The following is a 27,824-nucleotide window of genomic DNA, read 5'->3' as shown; positions in this document are numbered from 1 at the left end:
GGGATTTCATGAAATGATAGATTGAAACTCCAGATCTGTATGACAAATGAAATGATACAGTTGAAGCAAATTTCATCTATAGGAAAACCATTGTTATTTACCTTATTGAGGAAGTACCTCACAATTTTACAAATCAAATTATACAATCTTGAAAGTAATAGAAGCCGTAAAGGGGAAAATTCTCCTGTTGTACCAACTAAGAAGGACATCGAGAAAATATCTTCAAAGAATGAAGAATCCTTCAATCTCAAGCACAAACAATGAATGATCACAATTCACATTCCTTGAACTGAGAATTGCTTTGATGTGGTTGAAGCTCGTGGTCGCTGTTTGAGTCCACTCATCATCATCTTCATCCCATCAATCTTCTGTACAGATTTTTTGCTCTTTAATGGTGAAGCTAGCCTACTTACCAATCTTGATGGTGAAAATGACCTCATTTTGGAGGGTGAAGAAGCTATCTTGTTTGCCAATCTTGATGGCGAAAATGACCTCATTTTGGATGGCGAAGAAGCTATCTTGTTTGCCAATCTTGATGGAGAAAATGACCTTCTCAGTTTGGCAGCTGCAGACATCTTTGGAGACCTCTTGCTCAAACTTGTTGCTCTAGTGGGAGAGACGGAAATTTGTGGAGGGCTCCTGATCTTCACTTGAAACTTAGGCGGAGACTTCCCCACAAACTTAGTGCCCAAACTTGTTACCCTGGTAGGAGACACAGAAAGTTGTGGGGGGCTCCTGATTTTCACTTGAAACTTTGAGGCTTTGGGTGGAGACTTTGTCAAGAACTTAGTACCCAAACTTGTCACTTTGGTAGGAGATGCATGAAGTTTTTGGGGGCTTCTGATTTTCATTTGAAGCTTTGGGGCCTTGGGTGGGGACTTCACCAAGAACTTATGGGGTGATTGTCGATTTCTAGCAATCATGGGAGATTGCGTTTTAGACAATTTCTGCTGCTGTGAAGTTGGTGATGAATGGAACAGTGGGTTCGGAAAAAGGACAGTCTTTTTCACCCATGGCCTATTCCTTGGGGAAACTCTATTAGCAATGTACTTGCAATTTTCTTTCTCACATTCCCTCTGCTGCACTGGAGAAACCTTGAAGTTTATTCGTGATTTTGCTCGTCGTTTTGATGGTGTATCAGACTCTGTCCTCATTGTTTGCAAGGTTACCTGTTTCTCTCTCTTTCTACGTGATCGGAGCTCAGAGTTTTCGGGGCTTGGCTTCTGGTTTTGCCTCTGTGTGAGTGGAGTTTTCGGGTCATCGGACCCCTTGGGACCTACTGCCTTCACTATATCTCTAGCAAATTGACTTGCCTGTTTAATTTCAGCCACTGTTTCTCCTAGAAGCATTGCTGGTAATGACATTCGCCGCCATTCCCCTGTTCCCACCAAAGTCCCAAAATCATCAACCTTTGAAACCAAGAGTTGGAAGAACACAAGTCAATAATTATATAAGACAGAAAGTTACCTGCATTTGTTGGCAATTTTCCTGGAGGAGATTTACGCGAAGTAGCATTCTTGATCCTTCGAATTAGTATAGAGAAATTGGGGTTACACAAAGATACTAAATTGAAAAAGAAAACAAAAATCAGCAAAGATTGAATAAGGAGTTAGTATGTTGTACGTCAAAGATTCTTGTTTGCATCTGAGGCTAGTTCTCAGATAACCTCTCGTGCTGCGGGGACTGAGAGTTACACCAGAAATCACCTTATGACCACCTGTAACTGTGTATTGAAGTTCTTGCAATCGAGCCATACATTTATCCACCTTCAACAAAATCACCTCAGAAAATTAGCTTAAGTTTTCAAATTTCCAACAACTTTCTATCAAAATTAAAAAATCCCAAAAAGGGAATTTCAGAAATAGCAGTCAACAATCCATTAAAAAAAGTCAACACAAAAAACATTTTTTGTCAGAAAGAGCAGACACCATGGAAAGATCAAAGGAGCTTAGTATCAGAGACACCAGAAAATCAAATTAAATTTCGGAAATTATAAATTTTGAAGTCCAAAGATAGACCCTTTATCAGAAATACCAGTTAAACTACAAAATGAAAACTCAATGACAGAACCCCATGACTGAAATCACTTGCTATCAGAGACTGCAGAAAAATAAAACCCTGTTGTAAGAATTAAACTCAACAAAAAGAGAACAAAATTAAGAAATACCCATCACTGATACTTTAATAGATTATACTAATCCACTTTAGAAAACAAGTACATTAAAGAAGATCAAAAGAGGAGTAGGAGCGAGCGTCATTGATATGGAGAGGAGTGGGGAAAAAAAGGATTATTTCTTGATTGTAATAATGAATCCACCAACCTTGTTTAGTGTTTCTCTAAGAAGAATGGGGTTTAGAGGAGGCACCACCATTTTCTTGTTCAGCAACTTTGGTGGGGTTCTTGCTACCATTTTCTTTCACTTCGTTAACCCAACCAGCAATTAGAAAATCAAAGTGTGGGTCTTCTCTTCTTTACGCTCCTCAAACTCCCTTTGTCTCCGAAGTGGGGGGTAGGTGTTGAGTTTCTACACGAAGCAGAGAGACAAGTATACAAGGAAAAAAGTGTCTGACTTTTGCTGCCAACGGATATTTGGGTTGTAACGGTCGAATTCATATTCATCGCCGAAAATAAATGGAAACGGCTAATTTAAGAATTATAGATTATAAATAAATATATTTGTTTCTTTAACTTTTGGGCGGATTACTTTATTTGAAATCTTTTTGGGCTACAATAAAATAAAGGCTTTTTAGTAAGCCCTTATGCTTATATGGCCCAATCATAAGATGGATATGTTAAAATTCACTAGCTTGATTGATTTGTGGAAAAAAACTACATAAATACACATCTTATTTTCTATTAATCTCTAAAATTTTCTTACCATTAAAAAAATTACAAAAATCTCCTCTCAAAAACATCCATATCTCCTCTCAGATACATCCTCCCCTCTCGGATACATCTCTCCTATTAAGTAATGTATCATTCATAATCTATGAGCTATGTATCCGCAGGTTTTCTGATGTATCTGAGATTCTAAAAAGGGAGAGTTTTTTTGTTCCCAGGGCAGGCAGGATAGGTGCCAAGCAACATCGCTTTGTCAGAAAATTTTATTAAATTATATAAATATTATGCTTAAAGTGGTATATAAATAGTATGCATAAAGGTATATATTGAACGAAATAACACTATTTGACTATGAATGTCTCTTGGTGCGTTGATTTAGCACCCAATTCCAATTTTGTTCTCTTTTGAGCTAACAAAAGTAAATTATCATAAATAATAGAATTTCTCATAATGTTTATGAAAAGTGGATCATTTCCAAGGTAAACGATGTATAAAAATCAGTCTAAGATCAATCACAAGTAAGAGCTTATTTATACGAGCTCTAAACTTGGTTTACTTTTTGCTTTTTAAGAATTAATTAATTTGACCACTTAAGATAAAATTGGACATGAAGAAATTCAATAACTCGAATGAACATAGGGTAAATTAAATTATGTGACAGATACTACAAGCTAGTTCAGAAAATTTTTTTGCTAAACACAATTATTTTCATCTTTTCCGCAGTGCATCATATTTATGAGGTTCTCACAAGCAGCATTAAAGTCGACAAGTACCCTTTGCGAGGGTGTTACAAACAAACAAATACATGACATATGTTTGTGGTTTATACATACATTTCTATCACCATGTGGAACCTTACTATTAACTTGGCAAGCAAGTGACAAGTTGCTTCAGCATGTCTAGGCTATCCCTTGGGTATTAAAACTCAACTTATAAGGTATTCAACTATGCAGAGCCAGAGACAGCTCGTCATAAAACGGTCAACTAGAAATAGAAGATTGTTAGCCTAAGAAAAGGCGAGCTTTTCGACAAATATGGCCCAATTCCTCACCAAAAGAAAATTAGCTGTCAGAATAAGAAAGAGACCGTTCCAATAAAATTCAATTCTTGAACAAAAATCCATTTTTCGTATTCTAAAATAATTTTTCAATTCAGTGTTCATGACTTCATGGTTGAGACTGGAGATCAATGTGAATAAAAATATCAAATCCACATTCTTTGGATTAGATTGAGAGGCTACGCTTAAGCCTCTTCTTTATCGATAGTAATCTCGTTTAGTTAAAACATGAAAAGTACCTTCCACCAGAAGGGTATCCACTCAATCCAAATGGAACACGAGTCTGCTGCTACTTTGTTCCGTTTTGAGGATATGAATGACTATTAAGCCAGCCAAGATTTGTTCTATCATTGATAACCATAAATGTATCTGCTTGATGACCACATCTGACGGTCACCAAAATGTGTCGTCATCAAGCAAGATTTGTTTTGAGCACCAGAGAGATATTACAATGAAGAAAAATAAGGAAACCAAGATTACTTTCCATCAGCAACCACAGCATCATAAGAAACTACACAGCTAACCAACACCTTCATCACCATTCTGTTAACTAGATATAAAAATAGAGCAGCTATACTATGACATGGTTGATGATAATAAGGTTGTGAAAATTAAAAATATAAATAAGGGAAAATTTGGGGATCCTCTCAATTTACAGACATTTCTTTCTGAACTCACTTCCTGAAAAAAGAGGGGGAGTCAAAAGCATGAGCCCATCAGGACTCCACAATATCCGACCAATTACAAATGCAACTATGAGGAGAGGGCGTTGCTGAAGAGTAACTAACATGAGTGCCAAGCAACGGCTTCTTCATTAAAGCCACCACAACAAAGCCCTAAAAGGCAGGGTGATCACCTAGCTGTATCAGCAGCCGAGCAAGAACCTAAATACATCAGTCACTGAAATGATGCCTTCCACACGCTTGCTGCCAGCCTCCACAATGACAAGTCTCCTTGCTCCTGAAATATACACAAGATCTTCAATAACTCTCTAATTCAAGTTATTGAAGGCTACAAAATGTGCAGGAAAATGTGCTATAAACTTTGATTCATACAGTAGATACTCACAAGGAAAGCAACACAAACTAGGAAGTGAGGGGGAATACAGGTATAGAAATATCGTACATCAGCAAAAAAGAAATGCGATGTTGAGATAGTGGTAAGGTCTTTTGGAAACCGTCTCTCTACCTCCACGAGGTAGTGGTAAGGTCTGCGTACACTCTACCCTCCTCAGACCCCACTTAGTGGGATTTCTGATATAGTGGTACAAAAATGTGTTATACACATAATAGACCTCATGTAAAGGTCGTTCAAAGAAAATGGGATATTTCCATCTAAAAGATAAAAACAGTGATATTTCTCAGTGTTTGCATCACCCCATTACATCAGAAACAGATCCAGATAAGGAAAAGACTTTCCCTTTGGCATAAGTTCAGCAGCCAAAACATCATCAGTTAGCCCAAAGAATCTCTGCCTCAAGGTAATTATCAAAAGCAAAGGAAAGAATGCAAACCGAGTCTCAAACAAATGGAAGACTGAAGACATTTACCAGGAACAGCAAGTCGCTCCATTACTTTATGCAAAGGATCGGACCTTAGACACATTTGACACCGCTGTCCATTGAATAATCCATGAGGAGAACTTGCATCTTGTCCCAATTGTATTGCCTGCGGAAGAAGCACATAAAATGAGAGATCTCGTAACAGTTTGGGCATTAAACAGTGGCCTAAACTTGCATAAAAGGTGCATATACATGCAAAAAGATGCTGTCCATGCAATTTTCGTCTAAACTCCTCGGAATTATAGCATTATGGATAAGCATAAGCTACGTAATGTGGACAATAAGAAACAAGTAATCTCATAATATTCTCACAGGGCATATTAACTTAAGCCTATTAACTTAAGCCTCTACTGAGCCAGTCAACGCAAGAAAATTCCACTAGCTCAAACTTTTGCAGAGCAGTCCATCTATTATGAATCAGGATCCACAGATGGTGAAGAGAACTGTATTAGCAAATGGGGTCAGACATGCATCGTTAAATAGTGGAAAAGATTGAAACAAATAAAGCGAGAATCTGATTGAACATGCATAAAGAGGTACAGGACAAGTCATGATATCTAATGTTGTAGTACAATTATCTCTTAAACACTTTTACCTGATGAATGCTCAATTCATCAAGCCGAATCTGCGCGTACGCTCTGTCCTTTGCCAATGCAGTAATGTCACTGTCACAAAATGATAAGAAGGCACATCATGATGAACCAGGATTGTAATAGTAAAAGAATATGTCAGAAGAATACACAAAGTAATAGCTGCACTGTAGGTTTACATAGAGCTAACTACCTTCTACAGTAGATATCCAGCAAGGAGTCATTATCATCCACAATTGGTATCGCACTAACTTCAGCTGTAAGGCACAATAAAGAATAGGTTGGATGGCAAAGTGTACATAAAAAAAATTAAATACTTGGAGCAAAATTTCTGAAGTATCTCAATTGGATTATGAGAAAGATTCATGTAATCTGTCGGCAAGTTGAGCAAACCAGTAAATTGAACCAATTTTGAGAAGCTTAGATTAAATGCTTGAACATTCAACAAAGAAAAAAAAACAATGAGGTCTTCATGGCATCTGATTACCTCTAAACCTTTATGCATAGGTCCTAGTCCCCTTCAAAGGAAGTGTTGTAAACTTGTAATTGAGGAGTTTTGAGAAAAAAACATTGTTGCAAAACTATTAAGAGTATAGAGGAGCTTAAGAAGTTGCTAGACTTTAATGCTATTGTTTGACTAAGTTAAAGATATACTAATTTAGCTCAGATATTTGAATAATGCGTTGTATCATCTTAATGAGGACTCTATTCCTCAAATTCCAGATTTCTTTTTGTGGAACACTGACTGGCAGAGAGGTAATAGTTTCTAACTTCCATCAATTCTTTTACTGTGTTCTATTCTCAACCTACACTGATCAGAGAACTTAAAATGTAGAGGGCTAGGTTTCCTAATTTTTCCTCCATCATTGTCTTCTGTTTACTAGTCTTGAGCCCCAAAATGCAGCTCAGCAGCTCCTCACTTGACAGTCCCTCCGTCCCATTTTATGTGGCATCCTATCTTTTTTTAATCTATCCCAAAAAGAATGTCACCTTACTATAATTAGAAACAATTTAACTTTAAAATTCCCCTTTTACCCTTAATAAAATGATTTTCAGCTACACAAATATCTAAGGATTGTTTTAGACCACAAGTTTCAAAAGTCTTCCTTTTTTCCTTAAATATAGTACCAAGTCAAACAGTGCCAGATAAAATGGGACGGAGGGAGTACTAATGACCCACTACAGTTACCAAGACCCACAAAAGCTACAATTGACTGGTGATGTGAGGAGCATTTGATCTTCTTTTTTCAACTGTTCATCTGTTAAGTATTGCAGAAATGTTTACTTCACTCCCAGTGCTACACCCTCTACAACTCTAAATAATTCTGAACGTTATACAGAACTCTTGTGTTAGCATGAGGTAACGATCTTAAAGGTGCTATCTCTACTACAATGTAATTTATTTGGGTAGGAAATGCACAATACCAAAATGCTGATTCCAACTATGTATCACTCTGTGTAGTTATCTTCGCCCTAGGGTGTAAAACAGTTGGAATTTGCCTCTACAAACATATTATTATCCTATTTGCAAAAATATTGGAGTCTTGCATCTTATTTAGCTTCGAAGTATCTGAAATAGAACAAGTTTTTTGTCCAGGTGATTTTTTTCTTCTCCTTCACTTGTCTATTTTCCATCTACTTTTACAAGTCCTTACAGAAAGCAAAAAGAGAAAACCAGGTTATTTAAGAAACAAATAGAAAAAATAATCAAATGAAACCAGAAAAATAAAATAGCAAACATGGGGAGATCAAACAAGGATTATCCCAACTTCAACTAAAGATTCAGACAGTAATAATACAGCGAAAAATCACCTTGAACTAATAAAGACAGAGCAGCACCAAGAGAAGCATTTGGTCTTAGCATTGCGACTGGCTTTCCACTTGATTCACCAATTTTCGGAACCCAGGTACCGATAGGAATTGAGCAAATTGGTTGCTGAAGAATTGGCAAGGAACTAGAAGAATGTTTAAAATGCCGGCAGATACCTGGACATTGATTAGACATTAGCCAAGGGCAAACAGTTCATTCAGCACACGAAAGAGTAACTTACACTTAAGAATCCCAGAGAGGGTGGCCAGGTGTAGCAGCTGAGGAAATGAACCATCAGGTGAAGAAGAATGGATAATGGGAAGAGTTGAGACCTTGTTTTGCAGAAATCTTAAAGCAAGATCCTTCAAAGAGTCATAAGGCCCACCCTGCATAATGCAGAAGTTGGCAGATATTAATGCAAACAGCAATATGCAGAAGCTAAATTAAAGGGTAAAGCAACATAATAATTAAGGCAAGTAGAGTGTCAAATGACAAGCAATTTTACCTTAATGTCAAACATCCCTTCCCCATCCCCAAAACAAACTCTTAAAGGCTAAAATACAAGCAAAAGAAGTTCAGGTGGTTCTGAGACGCGCACATTTACAGATAAAAGAACAAATCAATATGCAGAAAGGACTCTCAAGGGGCCTTCCAAAGAAGATTCTTCAAACCAGAGAAAAAATCAAGTAATGTGGAGTGAGATTTCCGAAAATAGCAGCAGCTCTGCCTATATTATGTTGCATAAGCATCCACCAAACTTTGAAGTTCATACACCAATCAGGAAACCAACCATTTAATGCACCATACAGAGCATCTCAGCACTCTAAAACCAAACGTCCAACCAGAAGCCTGCCAGAAGCTTATTTTACAGCAGTAACTAGATTTTATGCTACATATATACCACTTGAAAGCACATTCTGGAAGGCATTTCTGTGTCTTTTGGTAGTATCTATGTATGGAATCTTTCTCTTTTAATTATCTCTTTGATCCACTCAAAGTTATATTTTAAGTGGTATCATTCATGTCCTATTTTATGGACTTGTTTATCACGCCTCTACACAACAAGATGCCAACCAGAGGCCTAGACTCCTGAACGTTCCATAACAAATGCATTTTAGTCCAAAATATCTTTTTTTTTTATAACCGAGAAATCCGTCTGTGACCCACCCTTTGGACCAATCACAGCCTTCTAAACTCGGTGGATAATGGGCCCTTTAGTCCAAAATATCTTCACATTCATGAATATCATAATTCTGTTTCTACACTCCTACCACTACACCAGCAAACTGCACATGCTTTAAATTACTTTAAAATATTAAAACACAAAAAGCAAGAAAATTATGGAAGGGAAAAAGACTGTCTTGTCAACAAAATGCTAAACAGGAAAAAAAGCAGGCCCTCCGTAATCAAGATAGGATACTCGCTTAAAATTTACGAAATGGCAAAAATCAACGAAAACATAGATTCTATTTTCAATAGTTTCAAAGGCTTGAAGGAGCGTAGCCTTATTCAATAGGAATTGATAGAATTTTCTCCTACAATAAGATAAGAGGTAAGAAGCAAGGAAGACTGTTTATGAACAAATATCACATTCAGAAAGACTACTGGCCTAATTTCACTCAATTATATAAACTATACTTGGTGTGATTTCTTTATGTCATTTCATCAATTTACACACATCTAGGCTAAAAGTTTGTTAGTAACTAGTATCAAAAAATATATAGATTAATAGATTAATGCTATAAGCAGTAGTAATTCAATAACAATATCATTTCAGATTTAATTTAGCAATCCATATATCTGATCCACAGAAAGCATCAACCATACTCAACCAAATAAAGTTTCAAACAGACTCCACTTTCTTCTTTTTCTTTTTTTTTCTAGCCTCTCCTATCTCTTAGATTTGCTTAGCAGATTTTGATGGGAAGACTACTTGGTTAAGGCTCTCAAGAAGCTAGAAAGAGAAAAGCTCAAGGTCACTCATATAAATTCCTGGAAAAGTTAAAAGAAATCCTACTACCTATTGGCCTAAATCAAGAAAAAAAACATGATAAACAAATGTCAGGAGAAATGATGAAAATATTGTAAATGATTAGCTGAGAATTTCACTTACATGGACAAGACTTCTTGAATACGAATTCAAGTTACAGTCGATTTGCCTGTTGATGCGTAACTTTCCCCCTTTCCAAGCAGATATAGAGTGTGTCTCAAGCTCTTCCTCCGTCAAATTAGATCCATGATTCCCAAGCTGAAGTTGGATAACATATTAGTATTTATATTCATTTATTTGGATCAATAGTATTTATATTCATTAAGAAAGAACGATGTCAAGCCCCTTAAAATTAAAGGGGAAGGAAAGAAACTGCACAGAATTAATTGACAAAATATGGAACCTTACATTCGAACCCCAAAAGACATACTTGACCTCCCCTCTACTACCAAGCAAAGGACAAGAAACACTCTGATACCACTCATGGCTGCAAACATATGCATTTTTTTGCTAGTTTTTTGGTGTAAACTAGTTATTGTACAAGGTGTAGATGCAATGATAGACAAAATAGCTGATTTGCACAACCCGTACGCTTGTAGCACTGGCTTAGTGATCTTTTTTTTGCATATAAAAAGAAAAGATACTGTGATTCCACTAAGAACAATAGTCCTCCAGGATATTCACACACAACATGTCTACCATGGAAATAAATAAGTAAACCCTTACTTTCAAGTTAAATAGCTCAGTTTGACTTTACACAATTGGTAGAAAAATATAATCATTTGCTGAGTAGGAGTCCAAATTACAGATTGTTCCATGACAACTGATCCAAAAGTAAGCTGATGGACTTTTAGATTCACTTGGATGTCTGAAAGCTGAAAGTGGGATCCCTCAAAATTTTGATTGTATATTATAAATGGTGAGATATTTGATTTCAGGGAAGTTAACGTTCATTTGAGTTGGCACCAGAAAGGAGAGCGTAGCATTCAATTTGGAAAGGACCAAGTAGCCATGTTGCTCCTTTGAGCAGATTTTACAGAATTTCCTGTTTGAAGATGGAAGCTTTATCTGGCTCTGATACTTAACAACTTCATCGAACGAAGTTGTAGAGCGATGAAGTTGTAGAGGAAGAGAAGGAAATTTTCAGATAAATCAAATCCTAAATTAAGCATCTTATATAAATAAGAACAAGAACAAAAAAAAACAGGAAAGTTTTCTATATGAAGTAAGCAGAACTGAAGGTTGAAGTAAAGCTCAAGAATGACTCCACATGTAGATGGTGAGACAAGGCAAAGTATAAAGTGAAACCAATAAACAATATCCTCGAAGAAGGATATCAACCACTTGTTCTTCATTGCAAGTTTACTTCTTAGTTATGGTATATGCTCTTCAACATCTTGAGTCTAAGATGGTGTATGAGATGCTCTAATCTCCATTCCTTCAATGTTGGCATGGAAGGGGTATCCAGAAGGTTTCTCATTCTCTCTGGAACACCATCCCGGCAGTCATTTGGTGGGCAATTTGAAGGAAAGAAACTAGAGATTTTTTTCGAAGAAAGAAGATTTTGTATTTAAGATCAAGCACAAATGTAAAGTTTTGCTTAGACTATGTAGATACATGACCACATTAGATGTAAATGATAGCTTGCCTATTCTTGACATTATTAGCTCATTACATAGATTGCAATGGCCTTTCCTTGTTGTAACTTCTCACTGCACTCTTTATGCATTTTTTTAATAAATTAAACAAAATTTATTAATGAGGGCGCAAAGCACCCGTATACTAGTATACCCAAAAGTAGAAAATCTTACAAAAAGATATGGTTTTCTACAAAAATCTTACAGGAATCTCATGGGTGCACCAAAAAGCAATAAGGGATAAGAGACTACTCCTTAATTGTACAAAATCATTTTCTATTCCATCAGAACTTTTTATGCTGTTTTATGAATGAAAGTTACACCTTCCAATCAAGAAAAAAGAGAGAAGAATATAATGAGAGAAGGAATTACTATGACGCTCACCTCCATAAGGATTAAGATGAAGTCTATCGCAGTGAGAACTCCAACAAACTGACCCTTGAAAAAATCCCACAAAGGAGCAACAGAGATTCCCTGGGATAAGCTTTAATCAGATGTCAGCAATTCCAAGCTGTTACTTAGTGAAATGAATAGCAATATAAATTCGATTACTGTCCACAGCAGTAAAAGGAAGGCAGGAGCTACAATTGCAAAGACAAAGTAAATGATGTCCCAATATTTCCAAAACTCAACACAATCATTATCAATATTTGCGCGTACAAATGGAGGTATGGCATATACATTCAATCAATTGCTTCAAAATGTTCGTTTTTGTAAATATGTATTCCACTTATGGTTGTTTTTAAAAGACTGCTGTTAAGGGGATTTTAATCCCCTCAACATGTCACAAAGTGTGGTGCACTCCCCCCCCCTAAACCCCCCCCCCCACACACACACCCAATGATGATGCAATATTTAGTTATTCAATTATCCCATTTTTTACCTACCTAATTCTAAATTTATTCTTAAAATTGTTCCATTATGAAGATAATTAAACATTTATAATTATAGATTTTCCATTTCAATTTGTTTGTCTTACTTTCCTTTTGGTCCCTTTCAAAAAGAATGTCTCTCTTCTTTAAAAAAACATTGTTCCATGAATGTTTTCTTTTGACTTACAAATTCATCATTCCTAATAATCAATTGCATAGCAAGAACTATTCCAAGCCCTCAAAGGAGACAAACACTACGAGCACATACAGACCGACTCATTCCCCCGGTTTCATTATGATTGCCTACCTAAACAACTAGCAAGAAATTCTAATGCCAGAAGGTGGACAGCCAGATCAAATACAAACAAAATATAAATTCAAAAATCTACAGCCTATAACAGCACGTCTTCAATATGTATAACAGTATTTACCTGCTCATAGAGAACATGAAAAGCTTGTTTTACTGGAAGATTTACATCCAAGGCAATCACCTACAGAAGAAAGGAGAAGGAATTTTTTACATCTTAACTAATAAAAAAGAAAAAAAACTACATCTTCTCATAATTATCCTGGACTTGTAGGCAGAGAATAGAGACAACATAAATGTGTAGTTACCTTGCCAGACTCTGGGAGTAACTCATAGGCAGTATGTGTAGACAAAAATGCAGATATACGTTGACGCGATAATTCTATTTCAGCCTGTGATATCTGTGGAACTGCATCCTGCACATAGTATCTGATGGTGTGACCAAATTTGTACATCACATGAAAAGGGAGTGATGCTGCGATGCAACTGTTTATTTGTTGAAATGTGATGTCCTCGATATTGAATATCAAAGGTCAACTATTCTACCAATTTACTAGGTAAAATTTCAAACAATTAAAGTCTTAAATTTCCTCTGCAGGGAAAAAATTAGAGACTTTCAAATTACTGCAAAAATATGTTCTCTGCCAGGACCACAAATTGCATTGACAATAGTTTCAACCTCAGCATAATATTCCACGACAACGAAAAATGTTGCAAAAAGTAAGCTGAGAAAAACAGAACCTAATTGTCGCACAGAAATATCTCTTCTTTTTTATTAGGGTCACATAGCAATGAAATGACAGACGACTCGATCACTTGAGAATATTCCTTTACCCCAGACATCTTATCCACACAATCCCTGTGGATATCGAACTCGTGGCAAAAAAGAATGCAAAAGCAAAAGGGCCAAAAAAGGTACCAATATATATGAAATAAATTCAGTAGAAGTGAAGCAGAGCAGGAGCCAAATGCATCAGTTAATCCTCTTACCAGTCGAAGAAAATCATTATCAACATCCATATTAGATCCAACGGGCACATCTGGACTAAAAAGTTCAGGAATAGCATCTGACTCCCTGGGCAAGAAAATTGTGTTGACTACGCCATAATTTCCACTTACAACTGGCTGACGCTCATCATGACGCCATTCTCCATCAACAAAGAACTTGTACTGCAAGTAAGTGAAAATGCAAATCAATTTTTGCACTATTACAAAAAACATTTTATTAAAATCCTAGTTTTTATTGAGTATGTCACTTGAATTTAAGTGAAGTATTAATATTTTCATATAACTGTCATTTCAACTATGTTTAACCAAACGAGGGGTGAAAATGTAATTCAAAAGAACTGAAAGAAAAAAAAAATGTAAATCTCGCCTCTGCTAAACATAATCCCTATCAAAAGAAGAGGGAACAATTATAAAAGAACTATTTGCAACAAAGCAAGCTTCACTTTATTTCTTTTTACACTGAAATAGAAGCAAGCATAAGCTTTTGCAAACATGATAGTACGGAGCAATGAACAAATTGGTTTGTGCTAAATGGATTATTATTATTTGCCCCGCCATGTATGTTACACACTTGTCGACTAAGAGGATAAAGTAACAAGGGGTTGCTGGTTTCCTTCAGCACACAGCAGACTGAAATAGTGGAAGCTGCTCCCTAAGATCAAAAGGAACTAGGAATTGTGAGTTCCTAATTAGCTGGAACTTTAGCACTTCTATATCTTGTTCTAAGTTGTGCTTATGATGTAGTTCCAGAAGTATGTGTCTGATTATGCAGTAATGTTTGCCTCATTGTCTGCAAATAATATGAATTGCCCTGAAAAATGTATACTAAATTTGATTTATTAATAGAATTTTGAAACTCTATAGGTCAACCACTCACATTTCAATTTCCAACTTCATTGTGTGCGTGTTTTTAGAACAATTCAATGTGTTTGTTCAAATCCATCCGCACAGAAACAGAGATGCTTGCCAAAATATTACAGGTAAGAATATATTTAAAGAGTCTATCATCTTCCTTGATATGCTTACAATGACTTTGCATGCTACAATTGGAAGATTCACTAGTTTATGTTATATAGGTTTACATTGGGATTTCCTGAAGTGATGTAATGGTTTTAGATTTATCTTGTTTAATTTGTCATAACATTAAAAGAAAAGTTCACTCAAATGTATCTTTACTTGCAATTATCCTCCCAACACATTCAAACTATTCTCCATCAAGCAAAACCATAAATCTCCTTCATCCGGAAAAACAAAACACTTCTCATAAGACACTTTTCTAATTTCCTGCTTCACAATCTTTGAAAAGTTTACCCAAGTGTTTTGGAAAGCGAGAAGCAGGAAAAAGTGATAAGGGATTGCTTCACCAAAGCGAGTAATGAAGCGCACACTTTTTTCATCTAAAGCGCAGTTTAATACAATAATAAAAAATATTAAATTTGCATACAAAAGAAAACCAAGAACTCAATAGAAATAACATATTAAGCAAGTCTTTCAATTTTTAAATTAAAAAGTAAATACTCCCTTCGTCCCATTTTGTGTGGCACTATTTGACTTGGCACAGTGTATAAGAAAAACGAAAGACTTTTGAAACTTGTGGTCTAAGACAATCCTTATATATTTGTGTGGTTGTAAATCATTTCATTAAGGATAAGAGGAAAATTTTAAAGTAAAATTGTTTCTAATTATAGTAAGATAACATTCTTTTTCGGGACGAACTAAAAAGGAAAGGGTGTCACAAAAAATGTGACGGAGAGAGTAATAGATACTAGAACTAGGATAACAATGGTACAGATTTTCACCACAATCAGAAGCAAGAAAATAAACTGAATATTTGTAAGCTACAGCAAATACAAAAAGCTAAAAAAAATTACAAAAGCGAGATCGGAAAAGCTGCAGTAAACTAATAGAGGAGGAGAAGAATAGAAAAAATTCAAAGAAAGAGGAGAAGTGAAGAATAGAAAACAAATGAGAAAAGAAAAAAAGAACAAATCGAAGAAAGAGCAGACGAGAAGAAGAGAAGACCTTACCTTGAAATCCTAGAATTGGGAAAAGCAATGGCAAGAAGAACCGAAAAAATGCTAAGATTGTTGCAATCTTAAAAAAAAATAGACCTAAAATCTCGCTTTTTCATAGAAGTGATGCTTCACACTCGCCTCACTTCTCGCTTCTTCTGCTGAAGAAGAGCTCTTTTTTCATCTTGCCTTGCTTTAGTGCCCTGAAGCGCTGGACCCTTGCTTCACCCTTTAAGCGCTGAAGCGAGCGTAACACTGGTTTACTCCCTTTCACCTCTCAAACATAATAAAAGAACTAGTTTTTTGAGTGAAGTTACCATTTGACAGTTGCACACCACCAAATAACAGCTCATAAAAGCTCACTGCTAAGGAAGTTACTAAGCATTTCTCTTGACAACGGTCAGCGACACAGCCAAAATGTTTGAAAGCTACCAAAAACTTTACAAAGTACATATTATAGGCGTTGACAAATGCTTGATATAATACAAACCTGGTGATATCCTGGTGTTAAGTTGCAGACAACCTGAAACACAGTTGGGCTGCCCTCCATGGGTGACATTGTTATGTGATCTTGCCACCTGCATAATACCAAATTCCCAAAAAAAAAAAAAAAGGAATGACAATCTCTTACCTAAACCAACATAAATATGAATAATAACAGAAAGAAGAATAGCCCCCAGTGTTTTAGTCTGGTGGTACGAGTGCAGCACATAAGTGGGTTAGGCACGATTTCAACCCTGCCGCACTAGTTCCAAACTGCGCCTCTGGATATATCGTATCGAAAAATATAACAGGAAAAAAAAAAGTAGATAAAATAACAAACAAAAAAGAACATCAACACCTCACCTACTGAAAGAGCCACTGAGCAACACTCTTCTTCCCCCATAAGGCCATACAAAACGTGTTGGCATCAAAACAGTACCTGCAACCCCAGTATGATTCTGCCCACTATCACTACCAGACCCAAACATATCCCCTTCACAAAGATTTACACTTACCCCCAAAAAGAAAAAAAAACTACCCCAAACAAAAAGCCTGAATTTCCACTTCAATTGATAAATAATCAAAATAAACAATCAGCAAAAACTAAATTTCTCCAATGCCCACTAATTTCCAAAAATCACCACAACCTTCTAATTAAAACCCAATTATGGGATCCTCCATGCTATAGCAGGGGACCCCTCCTCACATTCTACACATGCAAACACAGAATCGAAACCCTAACACAAATTCTCAATCCGATATCTCCAAAAAAAAAAAAATATATCAGCCAAGTTTCCAAGAATGAACGAAACCCTCTAAATTATCATCAATTCACAAAATATAACAAAAACAATGCAATTCCAAGTCTGATCTAAAGTGAATCCAAAGATTTTCCGTACAAATCGAACAAGAACAAGAAAACCCTAAATTCAGAATTTGAAAAGATAAGAAAAAAAAAATTCAGTTTTTGAGAGTAAGGATAGATAGTATCGACATTGATGATAGATCTTTGAAGTTTGTGTGCAATGTGGCGGAAAGTGCAGAAGAGAGAATCATCTATGGAGAAAAGGCAAAAAATAAAAAATTAGTTAAAGAGAGAAAAAAAAAAAAGAAATAAAAGGACAGATGGGAAAAAAAAAAATGGTGAAATAATTGTATGTATGTGCGTGCATGTACAAAAAAGATTACGTGTACGGATGTGCAGCTGAGGTGAAGAGAGAAGGAGGAAGTTAGAGCCTACTTTCTTTATATTATTACACTTTTGCAACAAAATTCAACCCAAAAGAGAAGGAAAATTAATTAAAAGTTCTAATTCCAAGGTCATATATGGAGAAATAATTGTTATAATCATTTGGAATTAAGCGGGTTGGTGTTCGGTGTTCAATTCGAAATTTTTAAATTTTAGGTTATCAGTAATGAACAGTAGATATCGAATTTTTAATTTTGATATCATAATTCGATAATCAATAGTTAAAAGTAGATCTAGAACCTATGCAGCTCCCTCGAACAGTGGGTCACACAAACGGAGGAAATCATAGGGGACTCGAGAAGACCATATATACATGTCTGGTCCAGATCGAGGATTTTCACAAGCGATCATCTTGGTATGTTGTGTGAATTTGGGGTTCCATACTCATGTGTACTTACTTAACTTGTTATTCCTCTTTTGATTGTTGTGCCAAGTATCAAATTTTTAAATTTTGGTTTGGTAATTCGGTAATCAATAGTTAAAAGTAGATACTAAAAATCGTATTTTAAAATTTGCTTCGATAATACGATATAGATACATTAAATTTTGTTTTGATATAATATTCGGTAATACAAGTTCATCACTCTTTTTTCTTTTAAGATTACGATAATTACCTATCTAAATTGCCTTTGAGATATTTTAAAATTCAATAATTAATCATTTTTACATTCTAATCCCATTCTAAATAGTACAATATCTTCCATTACCGAAATAAATATTAAAGTATATTTTCATGCAGTTTTTTTATTTTAGGGCAAGACAATCATTTTTTTTATAGATTGAAATAATCATGAAGGGATTGTATTAGGTATATATTTTGAGCATCCCTCCTCAACTCAACTAGTAAAGAAAAGAGGAGAACTATTAGGGAAAAAAGTTGGCTTAAATCTTGAATAAAGAGGAAGGGATTTGGTGAAGTGAGAATTATGCAAATCCTAAAAGATATTTGAACATCTAAAGAGGATTTGTAGAATTCTCATTTCACCATATTTTCTCTCATATTTAAGTGATTTGTTTTCTGACACACATTGTAAAAGATAAATTATTAAAGAATTACATTAATGTGAAAGTCCATATATAATCACGTTGAACACGAATTTAATTATAAACAATTCATCATGCATTAGTTTCCTAAAAGGTTAGAAATATCCTATTGAAGAAGCAAATATAAAATGTCCATGCATATAGGGTGTGTTTGGTATGAAAGAAAATGTTTTTCATGGAAAATGTTTTCTTGGAAAACAAGTTGATTTCTAACTTATTTTCTCATGTTTGGTTGGTGAGTAGAAAATATTTTTCAATGTTTTTGGTTAGAGAATGAAAAATTATTTCCAGAAACTATCTTTTATTTTTGGCTTGAGACTAGAAAATATTTTTTAGAAAAATAATTTTTGATCCGAAAATCAATCCCGATAATTGATCTAGGACCCGACCCTCACACCAGAACTAGGACAAGATCCCGATGACCGTTCTAAAATCCGACCTTGAGATCTGATCCATGACCTGAGGTAAGAGTAAGGTCTATGTATATTTTACTCTCTCCGGTGATGGGGGAATTATGATCAAAGTTGAGAACGAAAGTAAACAAACATAAAAAAAACTAACTCAATTTACTCTTTGAGGTAGGAATAAGATATATGTATATTCTACTCTTTCCAGATCCTACGTTTCGGACTACACGTGGCTTGTTGTTGTGTGAAAGTTGTAATGAAGAAGATAAATAAGGAGACACAAACAAATTTGACGAATTAACAATTTAGCTAGTGTGGTAAACGTCAAATTAGTCCATGTCTCCGTATTTATCTTCTTCATTACAACTTTCATACAACAAGAAGTCATGTATAGTCTCAAACGCGGGATCTGAAGGGAGAAAAGTATACATAGATCTTACTCCTACCACAAAGTGATGGAGTTGTTCTCGACTAGAGTAACTTTCACACACTAGAATTTCATTTTGTGAAGAACATAAGGCAGTGAAGTTTGAAAACACTATAATTCAAAAGGTTTGAAGTTGGGGATTGCCAAGTCTAATTCAAAACCAAAAAACTGATGTTCGACTTCAACTTCAATAATTTGGATTTGAAGTTAGGTTTGACATTCTCAAATTTCACCCGTATGTCTGAAGTTTCTGCAATTTTCAATTTCAATCTCACAGATCTAAATTTGACTATAAATATATCATTACCCCATTTAACTATAACATTTTTTTTAAACAAGACACTGAAACTTTGAAAAGGTCCTAATACCCCCTTATTCTTATTTAGAATAGATTTATTATCCCATTATGATCCTATGTGGTACATGGAGTGTAATTCACTCGCCACTAGCGAGTGAGACAAGTAAGAAAATATTATTTATTTATTTTTAACATTTATTTAATTAAAATATTATTTTCTTTTACTTTATTTGTTTTATGTTTTTTTTTTAATTTTTATCGTCCTTCATCAACGTTTACCCAGAAGAGTTCTCGGACTCATTTTTTAGCTAAGGGAGATCAAATTAATGAGATTATTGGCAGATAAAGAGATGAAAATGAAGTGAGGTTGCAGAGGACGATCGGAAAAGACCGGTGAAAGAAGCATCAAAGATTTGACGATGACGGAGGGAGAATCGTCGGGGTCACGTTCAAACCCAGTAAAAAAATACCATATCTGAGTTAGAGAGAGAATTTCAGTCTTCGTAGATACAATAAATGTTGATTTTGAGCAAAAATTAAATGCGAAGTACACAAAAATGGTTGAACGATCGAAGAAGAAGCGCCGGAGATTTGATAGTATTTTTTATTTTTCAATTTTATTTTTGATTTGCTAGAGAAAATGATGGAGATGGTGTTAAAGTGTGTGGATGGTGGCTATGGTAAAGAATCATCAGCAGGCGGCGGCGTGAAAAAAAAGGGTCACCAGCGGGCGACAACGGGAAAAAAAGGGGTCACCAGCGCAATTAAACATTGAAGAAGAAGAATAGAGAAATTTTTATTTTTTTTAGAAAGACAAATAGAATAAGTAACATATATGAAAATAAAAATATAAAAAATAAAATAATTGACACGTGGTAAGTATTAGTTGGTGCGTGTATTCACTTTCCTTCTTAAACTTGGGGTTGACCGAAAAATGAGGCATTTTTACCACTTACTAGGACCTTTACAAAGTTCAAGTGTCTTTTTAAAAAAAGTGCTATAATTGAATGGGGTAATAATGTATTTTCATGATTAGTGATTTTCAACTATAAATCTTTAGACAATGTTCCGCCAGGCTGTTATTTGTGCACTTGCCCTGCACCATATCCTAACTTGGACCTACCCAAAATGTCTGGAATAAATCCAACCTTATGAAGAGGACAGTTGAAACCATTGAAGAGATTATGGACGGAGCTAAAAATGATGAAGGATACGATACCCAGAGCACGAAACTTAGATCATGCAATGACTGATATTGTTCAGCATAGACATTTCAATTTATGCATCTCTCTCCTGTGCAAGCTCATATGCTGCATGTTAACTCACTGAACAATGTCATTCTAAAGAGAGAACGACCAAGAGATCCGTCCAAAGACAGCAAAATGGTTAACTTTTGCTGGAAAATTTGCTCATGAAGATTGTAGGCAAATTGAAACTAAATCAAATTATATACAAGCAAATAAAAGGATAAAGCATATGCCGAAGCATAGTCTGTTATAATATCTGAGCTATTGCAGTTTTTTGGTAGTTATGATGACATTCCTCAGTCGGCAAATATGTATGAGATTTCTGCATCTGTGCAACTAAGAAGTAACTTCTCCCCCATAAGAGATGTATAGCTTATACTGCAGAAATGTGCAAATTAGTTAAGTATATTTACTCCTAACTAGTAAAAATGTTTGTCCTGCTAAATCCCTAGACACGTTCAGATATGAGTATCGCCAAAAAAGGAATTAAGGACCTAACTCCAAACAGCACCAATAGTGGAGCCGCAAAAAATAGATTGTGTGAGAGTTCATCAAAATCTTCACTGGTCAGTAACACTGTTGGGCTTTTTGTTAGTGTTTTCTGTTCCCTTTCCTGGGGTACTATCTGACACTATAATGTTGGTAAAAAATGTGTCACTTCTTTACCCAATTCTTAAATTGGAGCATCTGGACAGTAATTCCTGTAACGAAATTCAAAATAAGCAATGTTATCAGAAATTACCTATATGTAATTATTTTTGACAGTAAGTACTTATAAGTAATGTTATAAAAACTGTACTGTAGAACTACCAAATGTTCTCCCTCAGGGGTTAAGATCCAGGAGGAACTTCGGGTACTTGGCTTTTCTTATTCTTCAAATGTGAATTTCAGGTTAAATGAAAGACCATGCAATCTAATGAAAATTTTGCAAGATCTTTGATTTGTTTCAACGACAAAGAGACTTATAATGTAGCAATTAAAAAGCTATTAAGAGTATTTTGTCCTAAAGCCCACATTTGTTATTATTCTCAAAAATTTCACACGTCACAGCACCAGAATCAGGGTCATCTTAATCTCACGAGTTCTGAAACCCTACCTTCTAATGGTCCACATTAAAAGATACAGAACAATGCATTTTAATCTTCCCAAGTAAGATATAGACAATGGTGGTGCAAGTCGTGATGTTCTGCAGATACTGATGCAATATAAATTTGTAGGAGGTGCATTGAGAGCATTAATATGCATTCTCTTTTAGCATATAGAGACTAATAAAAAGAAGCAACCTGATATTTTGTTGAGTTGAGGTTCTCAGCCTTCTGTTTTTCAATCAGCTGGCTTGTAGTTTCACCACTCAACTTCAGATGCACAGCCTGAAAAGAATTTTCAGTTGAGAGTCACTAACTGGTCCACTCATATTCTTTTTTTATGAAGTAGTTTCATTGATACCCATTAGATGCAATGAGTTGTTCACTAACATATTTTATCAAACGAAAAAGATTTGGTGACGAAAAATTACAGCGCCCATTCTCTTAAAAAGTAACATTCTTCAGAATGATAGTACAATTTAATGGTTCCTAAATCAACTGCAACACATGGGTATGAGAAGCACTTGGAGAAGTTATTTCAAGAACAATAGTTGTGTACTGCTTGCAGGGTTTGGTCCAGTCACAAAACTCATTAACTCCTGAGCAGGTGCATTCACTTATTGGTAACATAGAAAGGAAACAAACAACCATTCTTCCATCAAGCGACATTAGGGCAAAAAGTATCGCTAAAAGGTATATTTTTTCTTGAGAGAGAATACACTTGATTAAAAGTTTGCTGGCACAATGTTGTGGCTTCATTTAAGCACATGAAACTCAAGAAGAATGGTCTATCCTCATGGTTCTCCTATGTAAAGCAGTTAATACAAAATAAGTTAGCAATGGTCTGTCTGGGAGGTTTCTGACTTGAGCATTTAGCTAGTCATAAGTGCTAAAGCCACAGTTTCAAGTTTCAACAAGCACTTAACAATCAGCTAAATCTAAGTGATGAAATATCCATAGCCATGTATCTTTGAACAGGAGATGTTTTGAATTGCATCTCAACTCCAAATTACATCTTGAAGGCTAGATGTCTTACAAACCTATCTAGTTGGTCAAAATTGACCACTGTAAACAGCTGAGGCCAATTTTGTTAGCTCCCTAGATTTAACTTAATTTACTTCTCTGGAGCTAACCAATCACTTTTTGTTATCTCAATGGTGCACTCTTGTATTTTGCATCTACTTGATGCCATTTAATGAATCTGCTTACTTCATAGAAGTGAATTTTTTCATCCCTAGCTATGTAACATATCCACACACAATGCTCAAGTGATCATGTCCGAGAAGAGACGAACATTAACCCCATGAAACCAGACGCTTAGCTTCTCAGAATTTTTTAAAATAAAAGCATAATTATGTGAAACCAATGATTATGAATTTTATACATTTAGGATAATTAACAAGGCGGATAGAACCTTTATACCCTCAAAATAAAGACTGCATCATATTTATCACTGTTATGATAAGAACAGACAAGTTTAGCGAAACATGCACAATATTTGAATCCTTTAGCTCACATCATCAAGTAACATATTAAGAACTTGATCACAAACTGTAAGAAAGTAAAGGAATAAACAGCAGTACCTGAAGTAGCTTCTCTACAGAGGAAGGATACAGGTACTGACTCAACCTTCCTCTTTCATCATTCAAACACCGTTCGACCTAACAATAGCACCTTTAATTAGAACAATAGCAGAGAAGACTTTTTTGTTAGAAATGAGAAATCCTATGAAAGAAACAAATTCATCCAGCACACTGCTATTTTCAAGACAAGCATAGAAACCTTCAATATATAATCTGCTGAAGAATAGCTAAGGAGCCACTCGGAGGCAAATCGAGAGTAGCAACTGTATGTATCTACAAGCAATTTCTCCTCAAACAAGTAATAGTACGTTCCTTTCTGTGGCCCGCCATTTTCCCAGAAAAATGTAGAGAGGCCCTGTAGTAGGCTCCTGTCAATTGGTTCCTCCCTACGGTCTTGACTTATCTACATGTGGCATACTGTAAATAACTAGCTGTTCATAGTTGGAATCAACAAACAAACTTGACATGCTACTTAAAATTACCAGTAAAAGTGCAGCATCAAAAAGTTTTGGAAGGAGATCACAGCAAACCTGAAATGGACAAATGAAAATCAGTACATTACGAAGTTTCTGCGTCTCCAAAAAATTAACTAGAGATGATTTTCTGTAGAATATACAGAGACATTTACCCTATTCTGGAAACAAGAAAGAGCAACCTCTTTAAGGGGTGCAGAACTTTTCTGATCGCTGCATTTTCTATCAAGGTAAAGGAAAAACCCTCCAAGACACTTCACCATTGCTTTGTAATTTGCCCAGACACGTAAGAATTCAGCTAATAGAGAGGTACCACTCTTATCTTTCAGAAAAGGCAGAACCTAGAAGCAAAGTGAAAGTGATATTCAACACGGGATATTAGCCAGTGTAAGACAAGGAGAAGTTGCTAATAATAGACAAACCCACATTCGTTACATTCATTACAATTATAATGACAGAGGTCGACTGCGTCAAAGAGCATATTAGATCACTTACTAAACCCTACTACCGAGTATACTCTTAAACTTAAGCTGCTCAAATGGAACAGTGTTCTTTGAACAGCTGAGGCTCTGATAGTAATTCTCTTATTCTTTTTTCTTTGGTGTGTGTGTGAGTGAAAAAAGTTTTCCTTAGACAATCATCTTTGTTACTACAGAATTTCAGTTGCATATAGCTACAATATTACAAAGAAAAATCAATTTTGTGAAGCATTCTATATCCAAATTAACCAGCAAACAGAAATAAACTGTACATCATTTGCATTCTACCTGTTCAAAATGTAAGAGTGACAACTTGTATGCTAATGACCAAAATAAGACAATAAGTTCATATTGAATTAAGATACTTTAGCAGATGTAGTTAGGATAGCACTGAAGTTGTTTAGAGAAAATATGATTTTTTAATGAAGTTTCCCACTGATGGTCCATAAACTAACCTTGAAGTATATGCTCTCATCCAAGACAGCATGATACCTTTGAAGAAGTTCTGCTGATAAATCATGTGGGGGAGGTCGAATACACAAGAGATAAACACAGCTATCAAGTGTTAAAGATGCAAACTGCAAGGGAAAATAATAGCACCAGATTTTCTGGGACTATTATTACATTATTACCACCTAAGAATTAAACAAACAGGACAAGTATAAAGGCAAAAATAATAAAAGATATGCTAACACATCACTTGGATCACTAGTGAAAGGAACATAGTCTTAGATCTAATTAATTTGGGTAGTACTCCAATGCAACTAAAGAAAATAATGGAAAAACTGACCCTCATGGTAGTTTCAAGTAAAATTGACAGTTGCAAAATCAGCAAACACGGAAATCATTATCTTAGCTAATAAACTGGTAGAAGCCATGCAGATGTTGACATACAAACAAGTTGGGTGAATGTACATGCATGAACTTTTCTTGCATCTCTTTTTTTACACACATGAAGATTAAAATGGTATTTCAGACAGTAAAACAGTAAATCATTTTGATTAAACCTATATGCATATTACTTGAACAAGCTATGGTTGTTGTTGTACTCATGATTACCATCAGCTTAATGTAAAACAAATTAGAATACCAACAAGGAAAATACAAACAGAAAGGATCGAACAAACAGCCGAAAGAAAGGGAAACACTAACATCAATACCTACTACTACACTTCAGTCCCAAACGAAGTTGGGGTCAGCTATCTGAATCTTCATAATCTTGTTACTTCATTTAAAAGGAAACCGCAATAACAATAAAAACAAAACCAAATAGATCATACAATGTCGTCTACCAATGATACACAGCAAATTGATTGACATAAAGAGACAAAAATCATCTTTGGTAATTCCAAAATCAAAGCAAAGTTCATCTTCATCAGGCTAAAACCAAGAAACAAAAAGATTTGAACCATCATTAGCTAATCAAAGTATTAGTTTCTGCCACTCGCCTCAGGGAATTCTCAGTCATAATTTTTTTTCAAAAAAACACATCTCCATTCTCCCCTCAAAACATAGTGTAATACTACTAGCAATAAGAATAAGGCAAACCATAACAAATTTCCAGGATACTCATAATATCTCATGTATTCTTCTGATGTTACCAGCTTACTGGCAGGGTAACCATCCATAATCAACTTCACTTTCGTAATGCCCTCCTCTAACGTCTTCATGCTCTCATCTAGCCTCTTTGCATTACTCATTCTCTCAATTCTTCCACCTATTCAAATTTCAACAAAACAACCACAACAATCAACAACAACATACCCAATGTAATCCCACAATGGACCCTGAGGAAGGTATATTATACACATTACTCACCCCTACCTCGTGGAACAACCACAACAGCGAGCGTGGTTTTTACCTGTACGCACCCAAAGGGTACTGGCTGCCAGTTTCCATTGTCATATAAAAACAGTATAAGAAAAATATATGTAAACCCTAAAAAGTACAAAAGAACGTGCACAGGGTACATCAACTCACATAATCCCTACACATTCATTCATTCATTCATTAGTTCAGATACACTAGTATATCACAATTTAATATGCTTTATCAACCCAGTTATACAATTGTAAACACTAGTATATATTTATTGGAACGATCATTACTGTATACATGTACATTAAAAGAAAAAGATCAAGAGCACGAATAGAACGAACGATGAATCACTGAAAATTACCGAGAATTAATAGAAAAGAGAGAGAAAATCAGGCGAATCAGAGTGTTACCGATTAGGGTTTATGAGAGGGAATGGAAGGAAGCTTTGTACTTTGCTTGGACGTCTGTTTCTGTGTGATGAATGCATGAAAACTGGGGAAAAAGCGAAATATAAGTAAAGTTGAAAGCTGATTTTCCAGTTGTAGAAAACAAAACGGCGTCGTTCTGTTCTGGGTAAACTCTCCATAATTATATTGGGACATTCGGCGCATGCTTAAAATGTGGAGTAATTAGATTATTATTTTGTTACACCTTAAATGAAGCAACAATTATTCACTTTAGACTAGCAAATATGTCATGTTTCTTTCCCACCTACTTTATTGTACAGCATTTATACATATTAATCTTGCAAATATGTCATGTTTCTTTCCCACCTACTTTATTGTACAGCATTTATACATATTAATCTTTCATATAATTGACAGCGGGGATGAAGGATTTGCGAGAGAAGAATCAATGGTCAATGGTTCTACAACTGCAATAGTACTTACTAAAAAGACTATTCTACGACCAGCCACCTCCTTAATTACACTTTCGACATGGACAATATAATCATCAAAATTTCACAGGTATAATTGGAACCTCTATTTTTGTAGGATAGAGATGTTGTTTAATACTCCTTCTGTTTCAATTTGTTTGACCTAGTTCATTATTAGTTTCTTTCAAAACGAATGAACTTTTTCCCTTTTTAGCAACTCTTTGATTTAAACTTTTCAAATGACATATTTAAAATCACAAAAGTTAATGACAGTTTAATACATTTAGAATATATTTAATTTAAAACCACAAAATTTAAAAGTTTTGTTTCCTTTCAATTTTTATAAACTTCGTGCTAAATCAAAATAGGTTAAACAAATTGAAAAGGAAAAAAACAATTTATAAATTGAACATAATAATTTGGCCGTACTGGAATTTCAAACGAAAACACCTGGCTTATCAAGTGGGACCCACTCCAACAACTAGATCGATTTAGTACTTGAAAAGATAGTACTAGAATAGAAGCAATAATAAGAGAATAATAATGAGACTTGACATGATAAATGAATAAAAATGACAAAACACATATGCCTAGATATCTTGCTACAAGTGTAGTGTCCCATCAAACTATGACAGGGAGATTTCTTTATTAGTGCTCGTGTAAGAACG

At 35.1% G+C, this 27,824-nt stretch overlaps 3 protein-coding genes across 7 annotated transcripts; all 3 read right to left on the bottom strand.

Moving 5' to 3' along the window:
- Positions 1 to 71: 71 nt before the first annotated feature.
- Positions 72 to 2,597, bottom strand: LOC125862711 (microtubule-binding protein TANGLED). 2 transcript variants are annotated; one of them, XM_049542849.1, is made up of 5 exons: positions 2,322 to 2,597; positions 1,624 to 1,766; positions 1,468 to 1,523; positions 493 to 1,378; positions 72 to 435 (listed from the first exon to the last, which is right to left on the bottom strand). In XM_049542849.1, exons 1-5 carry the CDS (start codon positions 2,409 to 2,411, stop codon positions 276 to 278), a joined length of 1,335 nt encoding a protein of 444 aa, XP_049398806.1. In that variant the 5' UTR covers positions 2,412 to 2,597; the 3' UTR covers positions 72 to 275. The 2 variants fall into 2 exon arrangements, with proteins under 2 accessions (XP_049398806.1, XP_049398799.1); XM_049542842.1 differs by having other exon boundaries at positions 72 to 1,378; positions 2,322 to 2,596.
- A 1,855-nt stretch (positions 2,598 to 4,452) lies between these two features.
- Positions 4,453 to 17,263, bottom strand: LOC125862702 (sucrose nonfermenting 4-like protein). The gene is made up of 13 exons (XM_049542830.1): positions 16,533 to 17,263; positions 16,177 to 16,264; positions 13,657 to 13,836; positions 12,975 to 13,082; positions 12,791 to 12,850; positions 11,872 to 11,961; positions 9,974 to 10,108; positions 8,102 to 8,246; positions 7,863 to 8,036; positions 6,244 to 6,307; positions 6,056 to 6,125; positions 5,449 to 5,566; positions 4,453 to 4,859 (listed from the first exon to the last, which is right to left on the bottom strand). Exons 1-13 carry the CDS (start codon positions 16,655 to 16,657, stop codon positions 4,765 to 4,767), a joined length of 1,452 nt encoding a protein of 483 aa, XP_049398787.1. The 5' UTR covers positions 16,658 to 17,263; the 3' UTR covers positions 4,453 to 4,764.
- A 3,791-nt stretch (positions 17,264 to 21,054) lies between these two features.
- Positions 21,055 to 26,835, bottom strand: LOC125853492 (cullin-1-like). Of its 4 annotated transcripts, none has more exons than XM_049533184.1 (9): positions 26,690 to 26,835; positions 26,031 to 26,178; positions 24,917 to 25,016; positions 24,138 to 24,323; positions 23,992 to 24,039; positions 23,709 to 23,912; positions 23,510 to 23,587; positions 22,125 to 22,211; positions 21,055 to 21,542 (listed from the first exon to the last, which is right to left on the bottom strand). In XM_049533184.1, the coding sequence occupies exons 2-9, from the start codon at positions 26,159 to 26,161 to the stop codon at positions 21,504 to 21,506; spliced, it is 873 nt and encodes a 290-aa protein (XP_049389141.1). In that variant the 5' UTR covers positions 26,162 to 26,178; positions 26,690 to 26,835; the 3' UTR covers positions 21,055 to 21,503. The 4 variants fall into 4 exon arrangements, with proteins under 4 accessions (XP_049389141.1, XP_049389145.1, XP_049389142.1 ...); XM_049533188.1 differs by having other exon boundaries at positions 24,165 to 24,323; positions 26,641 to 26,774; XM_049533185.1 differs by having other exon boundaries at positions 26,641 to 26,771.
- Positions 26,836 to 27,824: the final 989 nt, after the last annotated feature.

Source organism: Solanum stenotomum, chromosome 1, assembly GCF_019186545.1.
Source record: "Solanum stenotomum isolate F172 chromosome 1, ASM1918654v1, whole genome shotgun sequence".
NCBI classification, from domain to species: domain Eukaryota; kingdom Viridiplantae; phylum Streptophyta; class Magnoliopsida; order Solanales; family Solanaceae; genus Solanum; species Solanum stenotomum.
This window is presented reverse-complemented; position numbering and strand designations above follow the sequence as displayed.

Excerpts from the sequence above, each read along its gene's own strand:
- LOC125853492 (XM_049533184.1), bottom strand. The coding sequence starts at position 26,161 with ATGAGTAATGCAAAGAGGCTAGATGAGAGCATGAAGACGTTAGAGGAG. Across the intron at positions 24,324-24,916 it reads ATGAGAGCATATACTTCAAG|GTTCTGCCTTTTCTGAAAGA; the intron begins GTTAGTTTATGG and ends CTTTGCTTCTAG. Across the intron at positions 23,588-23,708 it reads CAGCAGATTATATATTGAAG|GTCGAACGGTGTTTGAATGA; the intron begins GTTTCTATGCTT and ends TGCTATTGTTAG.
- LOC125862702 (XM_049542830.1), bottom strand. The coding sequence starts at position 16,657 with ATGTTTGGGTCTGGTAGTGATAGTGGGCAGAATCATACTGGGGTTGCA. Across the intron at positions 13,837-16,176 it reads TAACACCAGGATATCACCAG|TACAAGTTCTTTGTTGATGG; the intron begins GTTTGTATTATA and ends ACTTACTTGCAG. Across the intron at positions 4,860-5,448 it reads GGAGCGACTTGCTGTTCCTG|GAGCAAGGAGACTTGTCATT; the intron begins GTAAATGTCTTC and ends TGTATATTTCAG.
- LOC125862711 (XM_049542842.1), bottom strand. The coding sequence starts at position 2,411 with ATGGTAGCAAGAACCCCACCAAAGTTGCTGAACAAGAAAATGGTGGTG. Across the intron at positions 1,767-2,321 it reads TTAGAGAAACACTAAACAAG|GTGGATAAATGTATGGCTCG; the intron begins GTTGGTGGATTC and ends ATTTTGTTGAAG. Across the intron at positions 1,379-1,467 it reads AAAATTGCCAACAAATGCAG|GGGAATGGCGGCGAATGTCA; the intron begins GTAACTTTCTGT and ends TGGTGGGAACAG.